Source organism: Gouania willdenowi, chromosome 1, assembly GCF_900634775.1.
Source record: "Gouania willdenowi chromosome 1, fGouWil2.1, whole genome shotgun sequence".
Taxonomy (NCBI): Eukaryota; Metazoa; Chordata; class Actinopteri; order Blenniiformes; family Gobiesocidae; genus Gouania; species Gouania willdenowi.
The window spans coordinates 37,646,311-37,663,039 of record NC_041044.1 but is presented as its reverse complement, the minus strand read 5'-3'; the positions used below and the strand labels follow the sequence as shown (position 1 = coordinate 37,663,039).

The window sequence follows — 16,729 nt, the reverse complement described above, 5'->3', positions numbered from 1 at the left end:
CAAATTAAATCCATTATAGCAGCACTCAACATGCAACCATGAGTCCACCAGTTAATTGGTTTGTCATATTTAATCTGAAAGCCTCCTTACCAGGAAACAAGCCTCACTATCCTGCTTCCATTCACCACGTCAGACCAGAGTCACATCAGTAACGTCAGCAGATCACCCTTTTTCACCTTTACGCTCCCTCCTCCTCCATGTACTCATCCTCAGAGGCAGGAACTCAAAGTAATCACCATGACAACTGACACACAACTACAGTGTTACAGAAAATCACTCGCAGAGAGCCAGTTACAGACACACACACACAGCTACAGACATAACATCACACAGGAGAGGCAATCACAGACTCAGAGGGCCTGTACTACGAAGCTGGATAAGTATATCTGGGATATCTCTCCGTTAGCTGGCTTCACCTAGCCAAACATTCTCCATCAGAGAACCCCTGTCCCACGAAGCAGGATATAAATACGTTCACTTAACCCAGGTGATTTCAGCCTGGCTACGTGCGCGACCCTGTGACAGGGGTGGAGAATGCAGTGAATCACAAACTTGAAAAACCATGCAGACTTATGTCACAATTGAGGAATATTTCTTTAAAAATATGCAGAATTAAAATCCATAATTCAGACCAAAAACAACACTGTTGCTGCAGAAAAAGCAGGAAGGAAAGAACACAGGCAGGAAGCTGCCGATGCTGTTAATGTGTAAAAGCGTGAGATTATACATTATTAATCCATGAGATGATAAACGAACAGCACTCTGACCAGTTTCACTTTATTACAGCAGAAGCATAGATGTGTTTCTATTTATCACACACACACACTGGGATGTGAGCACATTGTTTCACTGTAGTATGTTTCTGCTGATGCTGTTAGCGTCACTTTAACATATGTATGAATGAATGAAAGAATGAATGACTTAATCCGTTCGTGATACGGAGAGTGCCCTTTCAACCTTTCTTAAAGGATGTTATCTGTAAATAAAAGAAATGCATTTATCCATTAATACTCTTTCTTTCCTTAACACAGCTGTCAGATCTGCACCAACCAGGCTCTTCTAAGAATGGGCAGATCACTTTTCAAGAACACTGATTGGTCAGGAGGTGAGATTTTTGTACTCGCTCATATCTTATTCACTTCATAACCTGGTCGCGACCAGGTTATGTGGTCAGCCTAAGTTACCATGGTGATTTAGCCCATTAAGAAGTTAGCCAGTGTTGTAGTACAACACACACTGAATAAATCCCGAAAGTTAGCGCTATAAGAGGAAATCCAGCTTCGTAGTACAGGCCAATAGAGACAGGGAATCACACACACACACACACACACATAGATAACAACAATCACAAACAATTTTGGCCTCTGGGAGGAAACTGGAGAATTTGGACATGCTTTAAAAGCTTTAGCAACTTATGCTTTCTCAAACCAACATTCACATGCATCAATGACCTAGTACAAAACCTACTCAGTTCTTATATCTAGAGAGAAAAACACAGCAATAACAGAGTCAACAGAGGTTCCATCACTCATAACTGTCAGATCCCACACTGCAGGACTTACTTTGGTCAGTCAACCTTCATCTACAAAGTGTTAATGTGGCATCTACAACCACTGGAACTCAAGATCATGTCAGATTTTAAAACTTTCACCTTTAGGCTTTAGTCTTGGCTAAAAGAAAACCAAAATTCCACCCATCTGTAAATACAGTAGCTGTGTGCATGTGCGCGAGAATGTTTTATAATCTTGGTACTGTGGGTGAGTATGGTAAATGTTATTGTTTTGACTGTATTTCACTGTAGTGTAGAACGCGCCAACCAGGAACAGGAGTTGTAAACCAGCACGTGCTATATAATCTATGACAGAGGTGGGTAACTTCTATCACAGTGGAGGCCACAACAATGTGTTTGTTTGAACGAAGGGCCACATTATGTACATTCATGTCTGAATGTACATAATGTGTACATGTGTCTGAATTCATGAGTATAGAATAATAACCAATCTGAGCATTTTTTTAATTGTAATTTTGTGTGTTTTTCTGTCATTTTGTGGATGTTTATTGTTTTCTTGCTTGTTATGATTGTATTTTGTGAACTTATGTTGACTTTTGAGCGTTTTTCCTGTAAAATGTATGCTTTTTGGAGCCATATTGTGTATGTATGTTGTCATTTTGCATTTTTTTGGAGTAATTTTTGTTACTGTTAGTACTGTGGGTTTGCAGAGTAATTTTGTGTTTTATTTATTGAATTTTTAGAAAAAACAATGAAACATAGACCCACCCCACATTGGAACATCTGAAAACCCATTGTCACATAGAGAAAAGTAAAAAAAAAAAAAAAAAAAATGGACATACATTTACCACAAATAAATGAATACTTCAGCCAGTGTCGGTTTAAAATCAGTCTTGAACCAGTGTTGATGAATGATTAAAAAATAAAAAAAAGGCATCCACACCCAATAGAACTTCCCGTCCTGACCCCCATCATACATCTTATTTTTTTTTCCAAATTAAGAGTAGATATCACATCCTTAATGCAGTTTGCCACTGCTGGAGGAGATTCATCCTTCCATTTCAAAAGAATTAAACGTCGAGCTAAAAGGGTTGAAAAGGAAGTTAGAAAAAGAAATTAGTTTGCGTTCCTTCGAAGTGACCCCGAAAAGCCACATTAAAGGATCTGAATTTTTTGCAGTCATTTTATGTGTTTTTCTTGTCTTTTTGTGTAGTTTTGCTGTCGTTTTGTGTTATTTGGAGTAATTTTGTGTGTTACTGTTGTCAATTTGTTAATTTTTGTAGCAGTTTTGTGTGTTTTTAGACTATTTTCTGTGGTCTTGTCTTTTACTGTATTTTCCTGCAATGTTGTAATTCTCTGTATTTTTTTTTTTTTTAATGTATTCTTGCTTTTGTTTTGTGAATTTTTCTGTCATTTTGTACGTTTAAGTTTGGGGGCAGCATACAATTAGACCGAGGGCTCCATGTGGCCCCCGGACCACCAGTTGCCCACGTCTGCTCTATGTGTATCACATCAGCTGCAAACTTGTTTTTTTATCTATGTTGAATTGCATTATACACAACCTGGTCTTAAGGCAGTGTCTGCAACACAGTGAGCGGACTCACCTGTTAGACAACTAAACACACTTTGAAAAACACGTCGTCAAAAGGAACAAATGCATGAGCTCAGTTTCGTAACCACAGCCCTTAGTGGTTATTACAGATAAGTGTGTGTGTGTGTGTGTGTGTGTGTGTGTGTGTGTGTGCATGACAAGGAATTTTGAAAACCTGCAGGGAATTGCTTTCCTGATTAGGACTAGTCTGACTTGTAGTTTCGTAAAACGGTGCAACTGACTCTCCTTTCACTGACTAATTGCAGGTTATAATTGCAGCCTAATGCTATGGTGTTGTAGGGGAACAAAGGACTATGTGGTAAAAGCTCTTTGGTTAATGCAGTGAATTCATTGCCTTGTCTGTGAAGGACGTTTCTACTTGTTATTTCTGTTTTTCGATCATTTCTCTGAAGGAAGATTGTCGACGGGGAACACGTCGCTCCACTAAGTGTTATCTGCTTCACCTTCAGCCAGGAGGCTCCTGGGCCTCCATGTCAGACATCACATTCAGTGCATCTCTAGGTCATTTTTATACAGGTTACATGTTTCTATTCACCAACCGCAACAGTATATTTTGTCTCTGCCTTTATTTGCTCAAAGGAAATAACAATACACAGATTAAAGAGAGTAATTTGGACGTTGATATTCGGTTGAATTCACCAAATTGAAGTATTCCCGTAATCATCCTTGAATCCAGGTGTTCCAGTCGCTATGCTAACAGCGTGTCTGTGATTCGTCTTCACTGTTGTGCAACCACAAGATAAGATAGTTCATACTTTTATTTATAGCAGTGACAGCAACAGCAAGCTGTACAGCTCATCCATCGGCAGTCCTTGAAACAGCACAGGGTAAAAAAAGGGGGACGATGTTCAGTCTCAGTAGACAAAATTCCAACCCCTAATAAAATAAATAAATAACATTTTTATCATTAAGGTTATGGTTAGGGTTTTGTCCACTTTTCGAATAAAAGGTTGGGATTTGTCTTCTGTTCTTCTTCAGTGGAATGTTAATTTGTATATTTTTCTGTAATGTATTCTTTTTGGAATCCTTTTGTGTATTTTTTTGTGTTATTGAAGCCATTTTGTGTGATTTTGTTGCACATTTGTGTGTTCTTAGACTCATTTAGTTGGTTTTTGTGGTCATTCTGTGTATTATTCTGTCATTTCATGTGTTTTTCTTTACTGTGTGTTGTGTATCGACACAACAGTTGGCACACAATAAGATCAAGAGCCGCATGTGGCCCCCGGGCCGCTGGTTGCGCATGTCTGGTGTAGACTGGTAACAAGTTGTCATGATGCTGATGATGAGCCTATATACGTTCAGCTTTACCCCTTAAAAAAAAAAAAAACTCTTATTTTAACATTTTATTTATTATTATTTTTATATTTGAAAAGCTCATATATAATAAATATGGGAATAATTAATTTAAATAAATAAATACGACAATGTTAATTTTAACTTTTTTGCTATTCAAATTACTTTATTGATCTTGCGAAACAAATTTGAGCGCCAAATTCACTCAAGCATCTCAAATTTTGATGCTGCTTTCAAATATGAGGTGATCCAACGAAAATTTGGGCCTTAAACTTTGTTTGGGAAAATGACGAAAGCCGTTCATAGATTTGTGCATCCTCTGCTTTCAGTCAGGATAACTTAAAAATAAAAATACATGTTAAACAAAACCACATCCTCCCTGTCTTTGTCAAACACTAATGACACATATCAGGTTGTCAGCATGAAAACGTGGCACTGAGCAACAGGCTGGGGCAGTATTTGCAGTCTAACAACTCTTACACGTAACTACATCCTTAATATCTGACACGTCAGTGAAGGAGAAAAACTTCACAGCGAGATCATGGAAGTGAGTGGTCTACATCAGAGACAGGCAACTTTTATCACAGCTGGTGGGGCCACAAAAATGTGATTGTCTTTTTCAATAGTCACATGATCAACATTCATGTCAGCATTAGTAATAATGAGCAATCTGTGCATTAAATCAGGAAAGAACAAAGGGTTTGTAGATTTTACTCTACTTTTGTGTATTACTATTGTAATTTTGTTTCTTTAGAGTATATTATTGTGTGTTTATGTCCTTTTGTGTACTTTTTTGTCATGTTGTGTGTTTTTTATGTCAATTTGTGCATTTACTTTTGGGGCCACATGTGGCCCTCATCTTAATTACAGTATGTGTGGCCCCAGTTGCCCATGTCTGGTGTTATTCTCTCAGCTGTGAAAAAAAGTCCTCATATTGAGCTTTTCCATGAAGACCGTTTGGTTGGAGTTGGAAAACTTTGAAAAAGAACATTTTAAACCCAGACTTCTGTTCAGATAGTCATAACAAAAAACACTTATTCCCTTTTTTTTTTTTTTTTTAAGTGCCACTGGCCCTGGTGGTGCGTTCACTGTCCACTACACAGTGGGATTTTCCTCTACATCAGACAAACAAGCCAAGGCAAATGTATTTGCATAGCACATTTCATACACAAGGCAATTTAATGTGCTTTACATGATTAAAAAGTGCAACAGAAAACATTTAACAGTTTAAAAATCAGCAGGAAAACCATTAAATCATAAGATTAAAAATCCCACTCTCAGTTATATCTAAAGAAAAAGAGTGTTTTTAACTTGAGGCTGACTGGGAGCCAGTGGGAAGACTTTAAAACGGACATAATGTGCTCTGACCTCTTTGTTCTGGTTAAGACCCGAGCAGATTGACCAGGTTGTGTGTCCATGGGGTTTATTCTAGCCATTATGTTTCTTTTTTTATAGCTATGATTATAAATAGACAAACTGAGCCTTCTGCTATGTAACAACGCTTCAACTGTGACCACACAATGATATTATTAATGATGGATTATTTGATCCTTTACACAGTTGGCCAAGTAACTGAAATTATTATTGCACAGTATGATACTTGAAAATATCTTCAAACTAAATTTGAAAAAGTCTGTTAACTTGTTGCTCTATTTGCTACAAGTGTCCTTTAACATTTTAGCCAATATATCTGTTTCCAAATGTATTACAACTAGTGTAGTGCCTGTAGGAAGTGTGTATTGCTATAGAAAAGTGGGAGGGTAAGTAGCTTTTTCATGGATCGTCAAATGAGGCTGTGTTTGAAGGTCAGACGTCATCCCTGTAGCGGTAGGACCAATGTTCTAATGTTCTAACCCAGTGGTTCTCAACTGGTCTCACCCTGCGACCCAATTTTGCCACTGTCATTAAATCGCGACCCACCTTTTTTTTTTTTTTTTACAAATTCAACCAACCAAAATTAATCCTATTAATCCATATAATCTTTTTTTTAAAACATAAATCTATATATTTGCCCGTGCAACAAGCATTTCACAACAGGCCTGTCAAAAGAAAAGTTTCTTTCAAAATAAAAGACAAGTCCAACCCAACATGAGAGACATTAAGTATTTATTAATTTTTTACCAGCTGTTCGCGACCCACCCAGTACAGGTCCGCGACCCACTTTTGGGTCCCGACCCACCAGTTGAGAATCCCTGCTCTAACTGATTACATCATCACTGAGTCCTTTGACGACCAAACAAATTCGACTTTGCACACCCTTGACCCAAGCAGCAGCCATGTTGAAACTCTCAGGTCAGTCTGATCCTGATCCGCAGATATTTGAGACACACACACACACACGCACACACACACACACACACACACACACACACACACACACAGACACACACACACACACAGACTGACAGAAATTCCTTGCTTTAATAGAGATAACATTATTTTGAGCGGAGGAAAATTAAAGTAGTGATTTTTTTATTTTATTTCATGTACACAAAAAAATCTATTTAATTGAATATTGATAGGGAGATATACATATGGACCACGCACTTTAAAAAGCTGAGCTAAAAATTGGAAGTTTATTTCTTTACATCAGGAGGATGAAGAGGTTGTGAGCCAGCAGGTGTTGTATCTGATTCAAGCTAATGGAGTTTAAATGATGAGGGATATTGAGCAGAGATGGTTGTTTACCTTTGGGATGATTTACCCAGTGTGGTTTCCATGCCAACGCCTCCAGCACAGGCTCTGTAGGTCCTTGAGGTTACAGCAGCCGGACATTCAATTACAGGGAGTTCTTCTGAATATGATGTGAATTTGTAATACAGTATGTGTGTGTGTGTGTGTTTGACGTCATGCATAGCATTACCAGCATTCACGTATGGTACATTGGGCATCAGTGTTGTCATGTTTCAGGATATAAAATCTCTGGTCCTTTCTGTGTGGAGTTTGCATGTTCTCCCCATGCTTGGCCGTAGGAGTAAATGTGAGTGTGAGTGGTTGTCTCTGTGTGTTGCCCCATAATGGACCAGCGCCCTGTCTAGGGTGTAACCCTGCCTAGTGCCCCATGAGAGCTGGAGATAGGCACCAGCAGACACCTGCAACCCTGAAAAAAAGGAGCAAGTGGGTCAGAAAATAGATGGATGGACCATTAAATCTCTGTCAGGATTTGGGTTTACCCATCATTATTTGTCATTAAATAATATATTATACGATCTAATATTACTTTCCCTTTCAAAGTTGTGATAATTGTGAATTATTTCTGTTGTCATTTGTGTTTTTTGCTTTTTTGGGGGGGTCTTTTAGTGTATTTTTGTTATTTTGTGCATGTGTTTGTTATTCTCTTGGGTATTATTGTTGTCCTTTAGTATATTCATGTTGTCCTTTTTGGTATTTTCTAGTAATTTTGTTGTTCATTTATGTATCGTTGTCCTTTTGTGTAATTTTGCATGTTTGATAGTCATTCTGTGTAATTTTACTGTTGTTTTGTGTATTTTTGCTGTTTTGTCCATGTATTTGTTTTTCTCTTGGGTATTATTGTTGTCTTGCATATTTTGTTATCCTTATGTGTATATTTGTTTGTTTTCTTGTTTATTTTTGTTGTTTTATGTATCGTTGTCCTTTTGTGTCATTTTCGCATATAATTCTGCAAGTTTGATAGTCATTCTGTAAATTTTTATTGTTTTGTGTATTTTTTTTTAATGTTTTGAGCATGTATATGTTGTTTTATTGGGCATTATTGTTGTCCTCTTGCATTTTTGTGCTTTCCTTTGGTTTAATTTTGTCATTTTCCTTTGTATCGTTGCTTTTGTGTCCTTTTCTGTTACGTTGCCCATTTTATATTTATTGTGTGTATTTTTGCTGTTGTTTTGTGAAATTTCTTTCTTAATTGTATTAGGGGGACTGCAAAAAATTAGACCAAGGTCACCCAGGCCTGATTCAGTAATTTACATCATATATCTATATATATTATTTTATTTTATTTGTAAAAATGTTAATAAAAAATGAATTATAATTCATGACTCAAACAATGAAGCTTGATACATGCACACTGCACAGGGTCACACACTGAAGGTAATGGACTTGGTGAAGGTCTGATAAGTTAATGAAGGACACAGACAGAGACACAACAGCAGATCTAATGGCTACAGAGCAGATTATAAGTGAACAATCAATCCAAACAGCAGATAAATCCTGAACAGGGCAGTGGAAACAAATCACAGTGAGCCACGTCACTGCCTCTTTAGTGATACACTGACACGTGACATGAATTTAAAAAGGGATTTGAACTTTTCTGCCACCAGATGGAGACAAGTGCCCACAGCAAACAGTGCAGATTTGATGTTTCAATGGGGTTTTAGCGCCTAATACAGGTAGAACACGCAAACAACTCCAACACTTTGTAGGTTTCACTTCTCAAATGGCAAACAGTTTCAATTCAAAGTCAGACTGACTAAAGCTTGCACTAAAATGCATGTCATGTTCATGAAATAATGTAAAATAGAAACTGAAAAATCAATTCAGAGGCCAATTTTGAGGAATGAATGAATACTTAATTCGGACAACAGTCATATAAACTAATATAAACTAAGTGGGCCACAGGTTTTAAGTAGAAAAATTAACAAATTCAACATTATTGTACCCAAGTTTGCACTTCCAGTTATAAATTAGACAAAGTATGGAAGATATCAACAATATCTAAGCAATAAGTGACAGATACTTATGTCCTCTGATTTATGTATTTTTAATTATTTAGGGAGATTTTGTGGAATAATTTGAGAAAAAATGCTGGATTTTGGAAAGATTTTGACTTCTTTCACACTGAATTAGTTTGTAATTTACACAATGATTCATGTTTACTCTGTCATTTTGGCTTTCTCCTGCAGGCCGAATCTGATGCTCTGAAGGGCCGGATTTGGCCCCCAGGCCTTGAGTTTGACACATATGAACTAAAGGAACAAAAGTCAAGCTCACCTCTAAAACTCCAGCCCCTTATTTTGAAAGTCTATGTAAAGTAGCCATTGTTTCTAAAACGGGGAGAGGCCTGGTGGCCTTGGGGGCGGGCCCCGCGGTGTGCGGGCCTGGGGCGGCCTGCCTCGCCGGTTTGGGGGGTGGGTGTGCTGGGGGTGTGCTGGTGTCCTCACCGGGGTTGGGGCGGGGTTGCTAGGTGCCTCGGAGCGATGCTGTTTACTGGGGGGCGGCGCTAGCTGTTCCGGTGGTGGAGGTTGCTGTCGGCCGCCTGGTGGGTCTGTCCTGACATCTGCGGACTGGTGGGTGGGTCCGGGGCATCTTTGGCTCGGGGCTGCGGTTCCGCACTTGATGTGTGTGCCTTTGGGGTGCCTCCGTCCCCGCGGTGGGGATCGCCGGTTGCTCGCGGGCCGGTGGGTGGCGCTGCTCCGTGGCTGGCGCTGCCCGGGGGGCGGCGGGCCCTGGGCTGCTGGCCTTGGGCTGTCCGGGGCTGTGCGGTCCTGCTGGGCTGTGGCCGGGTCCTGGGCGGGGGTGGGGGGTGCGTCCCGGGGGGCTTGGCCCGGGGACTTGCCCTTGGGGGGTCCTGGTCCCGGGGGGTGCTCCTGGGGCCCGGGGTGATTGGCTGGCTGGCCGGGCCGGTCCTGGCGGGGGTCTTTCGGGGCGGGTGCCGCGTGCCGCGCCCTTGCATACCTAATGGTACGGCCCCTGCTTGGGCAGTGCCCCGTGAGGCAGGGTGCTGGGGATGCACAAGGCGGTCTGGCTTGGCCCTTGGAGGGGGCCCTGGCTTTTAAAAAAATAAAATAAATAAATAAATAAAAAAACTAAAGCCCGTGGCGCGGGCGACATCAACAATAGGTGATTTGGGGCGCCATGGGGGGCTAGGTTGGGGTGCCTGGGGGCCGACGGGGAGACTCCCGGCGGCCCCCTGGTGCCTTATGCGGCTTGGGGTGTGGTCGTCCTCCCTGGGCGGGCTGCTCCTGGTGCTGCTTTCATTCCGGGTCCCTCTGGCCTGGGGTCGGGTCCCTGCTGGCTCTGGGCCCGGCGGCGGGTGCCCGCCGGCTGCCCGTTCGGCGTGGCTCTGGTCGTCTGCTGGGCGTGGGCTTTGGCTCCTCCGCTGGGGTCTCGGGCGGGGAGCTCTCTGGGCCCTCCCCTCGGGGGGTTGGGCGCGGGGGTGTGGGGGGGGTGGGGGGGGATGGGGTGGGGGGTCTGGGGGTTGGGGGTTGGATTGGTGGCGTGGTGCGCTGGGTCCTTGGCTCCTTGGGGCTTTCTCGGGTGTGTATGGGGGGGGCGATGGTTGCCTCTCGGTTTGGGATCTTGGGGGCGTTCGGGGGGCTGCTTGGCCGTGTGGTGGTCGCCGGGGGCCCCCGGGTTGCCCGCTCTTGCTGCTGGCCTGGCTGCTTCCGGGGCCCGGGGGCGGCTCGTGGGTTTTGCAGTGGCGGTTCTTGGAAATACATTTGTCATGGATGCACTGGCCTTGGGCTGTGGGATAACACTCATACTGGGCTCAACCACAGACACGTTGTTCCCAAATACCTGTTCTATGGAATTTCCACTCACTTCTTCCTCTGCTCACAGCCACCACCATTATTCCTAAGCCGCACACTGGTCACCAAACTGGCTTGATAACTCAACAATAAGCACAATATACACAACCACAATTTCACATCGCATCACTTGAAATCTATCGACTACTCCCCACCCATTCCATTTCCTATCTTGTATTCCTCTTCCCTGTTAACTTCCCCACCCCTCTCCAACCCCTCACCTTGGTGTAACACTGCCCTCTCTTTTTTTTACATCCTCCCTTTAATAAAGTATTTCTTACCCTTCCCTAGGGAGGGCTGGTGATGGTCACAATTATGCAATGAAATAAATAAATTTATTTAATTGCAATAACAAAATATGCATTGCTGTTAAAAGATTGCACTTCTTGTAGTGTTAACCTTCGACAGAATGTGCAGACAAGAGAAAAAAAAAAAAAAAAAAAAAAAAAAAAAAAAAAAAAAAAAAAAATAAAACGGGGAGAGGCATAATGTTAAATGAGCCAATCAGAAGAAGAAATCTTTGTTTAGGGAATCAGATCAAATCAATATTGAAACATTTTAGTTCAAAGTTTTAACCAAATTTACTTAGTCATGAATTTAGACCAAACATATAGAGAGCTGGTGCCCGGGAGACACACGCGGCCTGCAGACTAGTTTATTGCGGCCCCTAAAGTTAACGCACAAAATGACTCCAAGAAAACACAGAATGGCTCGATAAAATCATAGAAACTTCCATAAAAATACACAAAATGACAACCAAAATCAACTAAAATACAGTATTCCAAATTACTGCAAAAACACACAAGGTGACTCCAAAAATACACGAAAAATAAGAAAAAAATTTACAAAACCACAAAAAAAAACCACCTAAAATCAGAACAGAAAAACACAAAATGACAATAAGTTATTCAAAAAAGGAAGAAAAAAATCCATAGAAAATGAGGAAATAATATACGAAGAAAATATACACATAATTCTAATAATACACAAAAACACACACAATTAATTTCCTGTATTAATGCTCAGATTGTTGACATAAATAGTGATCATGCGACCCTCAGATCAGATAATCACATTTTTGTGGCTCCCACTCTGATAAAAATTGCCTATTTCTGATCCAGAAAAGTTTAACTTGAGGATGAACAAAATTAATTCTGACATCTGAAGATAAAATAAAATAAAACTGTTATATTTTTGTAGATGAAAACCAACTTTCTCTCCAAATTAAATGATGATGCCATCTGCTTCTCGACCCTAAATAGTAAAAGATTTTCACATTTTAAACATCTTGGATTTAACAAAAAAATAAAATAAAACAGTGGTTAAAAGAAAATAGAAAGCTTTTACTAAATTATAAAATTTGAACTTAATTAATAAAAATTGATTGAATGATTTTCTGTCATTACCGCCTCCTCTTCCTCATTTTCTCATTATTATTATTTTTGATTGCTCAATGAACACAGTGGACGAGTGCATGGCTTCTCTTTATTTGCGAGAAAAACAATAAACACTTTCACTCGTTCAGTAATTTCCACTAATCCAGCCGTACTGGAAGGTCTGGGGCACTGTTGATCTCTGGATTGTACTGGTTGATCTCCGACTGCTCCTTGTTAAGTTCAGCATACTGGACTGAACCCTGCAGACCGCAAAGCACAGCAGTTAATACTGGGGAGCTAATAATAATAATAATAATAATAATAATAATAATAATAAAAAGTAGCATTGCCCCCCCCCACCCCCATTAGTCAAAGTTTCAATACACTTTTCCCAAATTCATTACAAAAAACACAATTCTTAATATAATGTGTACATAATATACAAATATTTTAAGTGTCATAAAATAATGTTTTACTGTTAGTTTCATGTCACAAATGATCCCAAACTTTTGAGACTTTAGGTTGGTTCCTCTTCTATTGCACCATTCTTCTTCACAGTGTAAATGGTGAAGCGACACTGCGCCCAACAGTTCATTTATGGTACTGCAGCGAAAATGAATTTTTATCATGAATTAAAACATTAAAATGACGCGTCAACTCACATTTTTGTAGTCTGTGTAGTAGTTAGTAGTTTATGTTATACACATTGTCGTTGGCGCAAATCTCAAAACGGCTTATATATTTAATTAATTTTTTTCTTCCCCCCCCCCCGGCAAGAATCTCCAACTCCACCTATGCTCCTGAGCTTCAAACAAGTTCACAGTTAGAAAACATAAAATCAAATAAAGGAGTTTTTTTTTTTTTCTAGCTTCCTGTTGCTGAAACGGTTAAATTTCTACAAAGGATAGACTTCCTGAGCAGCAAACAAACCAAGCCTTCAATCTGCCATCTAGAAGATAGACTGATGAAAGAAAGAGTGCCAGCCACTTTTAGACCCTGATGTCACATCCTCCTCATTTTATTTTACCCTCTGTTTGGTCTCCTGCAGCTCCATGTAGGGGCAGACGGCCCTGGGAGGCTGTGATTAGGGCTCGCTGAGGGACAACGCAGAGGCCTGGATGGGATTGGAGATAATTGGACCTCTGATATATGAGCGGCTGATGGAGGCAGGAAACCACGGCCCAAAGCGCTTTTGTTCTTTAGTGGAAACCGTGACGCTTGCTTCCCTCCCGCAGTGCAGAGACTCCAGGATCAAAGCTTTATTATGAGAAAACTCTATTTTGTTCTTGAAGTATAAATAACAATAATGTTGTTGTTTAGTTAGTGTTGGGTGTATCAGTTCAACTGGTGATCATTAAAACAGGTGAAGCCTCACAGTGGATGTGATGGAATTTAAACAATTAGGATGTCAGTGTGTGCGTTAGGTCATGCCCATTAGAGCTTTAATTGGGCCAAAAAAACCCGGCCCAGGCCCAACGGAACACAACCAGAAAGAAGCCGATGTCTCTTTAAGGCCGAACCATTTTCAACCCGACACATCTGTGTGTGTGTGTGCATATTGATCCGATGCGAGTTGCTTTAATATCAGCTTTATTTAGTAGTCCCTTGTTATGCCTATAGCTAGAGCTGGGCGATATATCGATATTCAAGATATATAGAGTCTTTTATTTTGGAAATACAGAAAATTACAATATCGCCTATATCGATATACATTTTTTTAATAGCTTATTTTGTATCAAAATACTTGTTTTCAGAGTCGCTGCTTTCACTACTTCTCAGAACAGCGTGAAAAGCTCAGTTAGACGGATTTCTGAGTGCGTCCTAACCCAGACCTTCCCCTAAACAAACCACACTACAGAACTCACTCACACGTGCTGTCCCTTTTAGGAGAAAAAGCCAAAAGTGGCACATATTTTGCAGCTAATAAAAACATGTACCTGTGTTGCATTTTGAATCAGTAAATTTAACCCTGAATTGTCTTTCTGGTCAGACTTAATTTGAACTTAAATTACTGAGATTTATGTTGTATATCAACATTTTGAGAAAAATATTGAGATATGAGCTTTGGTCCATATCGCCCAGCCCTACATGCAACTATAAAAATGACAAGCAGATCTATGTGCTGCTACAGACGGTACGTGCTTCATTCACGCGCTAATCAAAAAGCATCACCTGACCATTTATTTACCACGCAGCGTTTGAATCTGACTCTAGCGCGTGGTATAAAAATCGAAATTAAGCCCGACCTGGTCTGGTCAGATTTGGGCAAAAACTCAAAGATCTTACGCCTATCATTCAGGAGGCACACACACAGATTTCTGTCTAATCATCTTAGCGACTAGATTGAAATTGTTTCAGGACTGAACAAACCGTGGGGAAAAATCATCAAAGATTGGAGAAAAGTTGGCTTTGTAGCAGGAGGAGAAGAAGAAGAGTACGCATGGTTTATTGTTTCAGTGGGAGAAGATTTGATTGGGTGAACAAGCTGTAGGATCTTTTCATATTAGTTCTCCGGTCTCTCTTCTAGTTGCTATGGAGACCCCTGTCCTCATCTTTTCTGACTCCTCTTCATTTCTCTTGGTAAATCTCAAGCTTTGCATTTTCCTTCTTCTAGATGTTGACTTTCATTCTACTGCTGCTTGTCCATCCTCCAGTGAGAGGCTGCCAGTTAAACCATGAGGACCAACAGCATCTTTGGTTGGTCGTTTCTAGTCCTTCTCTTTAATTATACCCATGTGTACTAGGAGCAATCCATGCACCTAGCTTGGAGCTTAATCTTTGCAAACTGTTGAGGTTCCCAGCTTCCATTGTTAGTGTTTCTCATTCAGCGTTCACATCATGCACTTACAGGTGTGAAGATGAGTTACATCGTAAATGGTTACTCACATAGTCATGATGGTCCGCAGCATCTGTGGGAGAACAACAGTCACCTGTTAGAGGGAAATGTTAAAGACTGTTTACACTGGTTTGATGAGGTTAAAGGCATCTAATGGTTGCCATGGTAACTTAGACTTCCTTTGTTCAGCTGAAGGTATGCACGTGTGAATCTGTAGTAAGATGGATGACAGTTGTGTCCAAATGCTGCTCCCACCGACATTTTCAGTGCAACGTTTCTACTTTATTGTTCCTGGTTTTCTTAGGAATAACGTCATAATGTCCAAGGAACTGGATGAAACGGAGCGACACGCTAAAACCTCAGCTTGAAATGATATTTCACCATTGACTCTCTATGGCGACAGCCACATATAGTATAAACAAAGGTAGGGGTGTCACACTCACTTTAGTTCAGGGGCCAAATAAGGACCAGTTTGATCTCAACTGGGCCGCAGATTTTAGGTGGGAAGAAAAAATAAACATTTTAACATCATTGTGCCCTGGTTCTCTCTCAAAAACAGTTCACCTAAAATATTCCTGATTTTGTCACCAATTTTTGTGTAATTTAGAGAAATTTTATAGAATTGTTTGTGAGAAACTGCAAGATTTGTGGAAAAATGTAAAGTTCTTTCAACAATTTGCAAATAAAAGTGACTGCATTAATGTGACATAAACAAAGGAAAATTGCAAGTCCATAAAATATTGTGATGTTTCATTAAATTGGTGAATTTCAGATATCCACAACTGGATTATTTGGTAATTTACACAATAATTAATGTTTTCGCTGTCATTTTTACTTTTTCCTGCGGGCCGAATTGGATGTTCTGAAGGGCCGGTTTTGGCCCCGGGTCCTTGAGTTTGACAGGTGAACTAAGAGATATTATGTGTGTTTGAGGTTAAAAATTTTATTATTCATCTTTAGAACGATCATCTAAAGTGCGTTCACGTGATGGATCACGTTTCACTTTAAATGTGTGGTAACTCATTATTTTCTCTGGATGAAGCACCGAGTCCTCACATGTACCCTCAGAACAAAGTTCTGCTTGAACAGGAGAAGTATATGAAGAACAGGAAGAGAAACTGGGAGAACTACACATGGTTTTTATTTCCACTGGTGCACAGGACAAAAAGTTGTACGTAGGCCTTGTCCTCTCCCTCCTCTGCAGTGATGTGGATTTTAAACCCTGCCTCGGTCGTCTACGTCTTGCTGACAATCCCTCTCGTTGCCTCGGATGCTCCTCTCGACACTTTGGCAAGCGCTCGCCATTTCAGGAAACTGAAATTAGAGTCGTCTGGCGTCTGTCTGCTGTTCTAATAACAGGACGTTCCTGCTAACAGTAACAGGACGCAAACCCGCATTCTGATGTAATAAAGTTTAGTCTATAAATAACTGCTCAGTAGCAGATTGTAGCATTTAAAGCTGTTGGACCCATTCTCACCACTAGTGAATTAAATTACCCATGTTCAATTACAATTCAATTAAGATTACAGTAAATGACATTTTTTTCAATTACAATTAAATTACAATTTTTTTTATCCTCAGAAAGTCAATTACAAT

At 40.3% G+C, this 16,729-nt stretch overlaps 1 protein-coding gene across 4 annotated transcripts in view; it reads right to left on the bottom strand.

The window, feature by feature from the left end:
- Positions 1 to 12,399: 12,399 nt before the first annotated feature.
- Positions 12,400 to 16,729, bottom strand: part of pecam1b (platelet and endothelial cell adhesion molecule 1b) — a 40,248-nt gene continuing 35,918 nt past the window's right edge. For 2 of the 4 annotated variants that reach the window (XM_028454163.1, XM_028454226.1), the window contains exons 13-14: positions 15,184 to 15,227; positions 12,400 to 12,557 (exon numbers count right to left, since the gene is read on the bottom strand). In XM_028454163.1, coding sequence (XP_028309964.1) covers positions 12,456 to 12,557; positions 15,184 to 15,227 — 146 coding nt within the window. In that variant the 3' untranslated portion in view covers positions 12,400 to 12,455. The remainder of the gene's footprint in view (positions 12,558 to 15,183; positions 15,228 to 16,729) is intronic. The other 2 variants (XM_028454269.1, XM_028454348.1) reach the window with 1 other exon arrangement.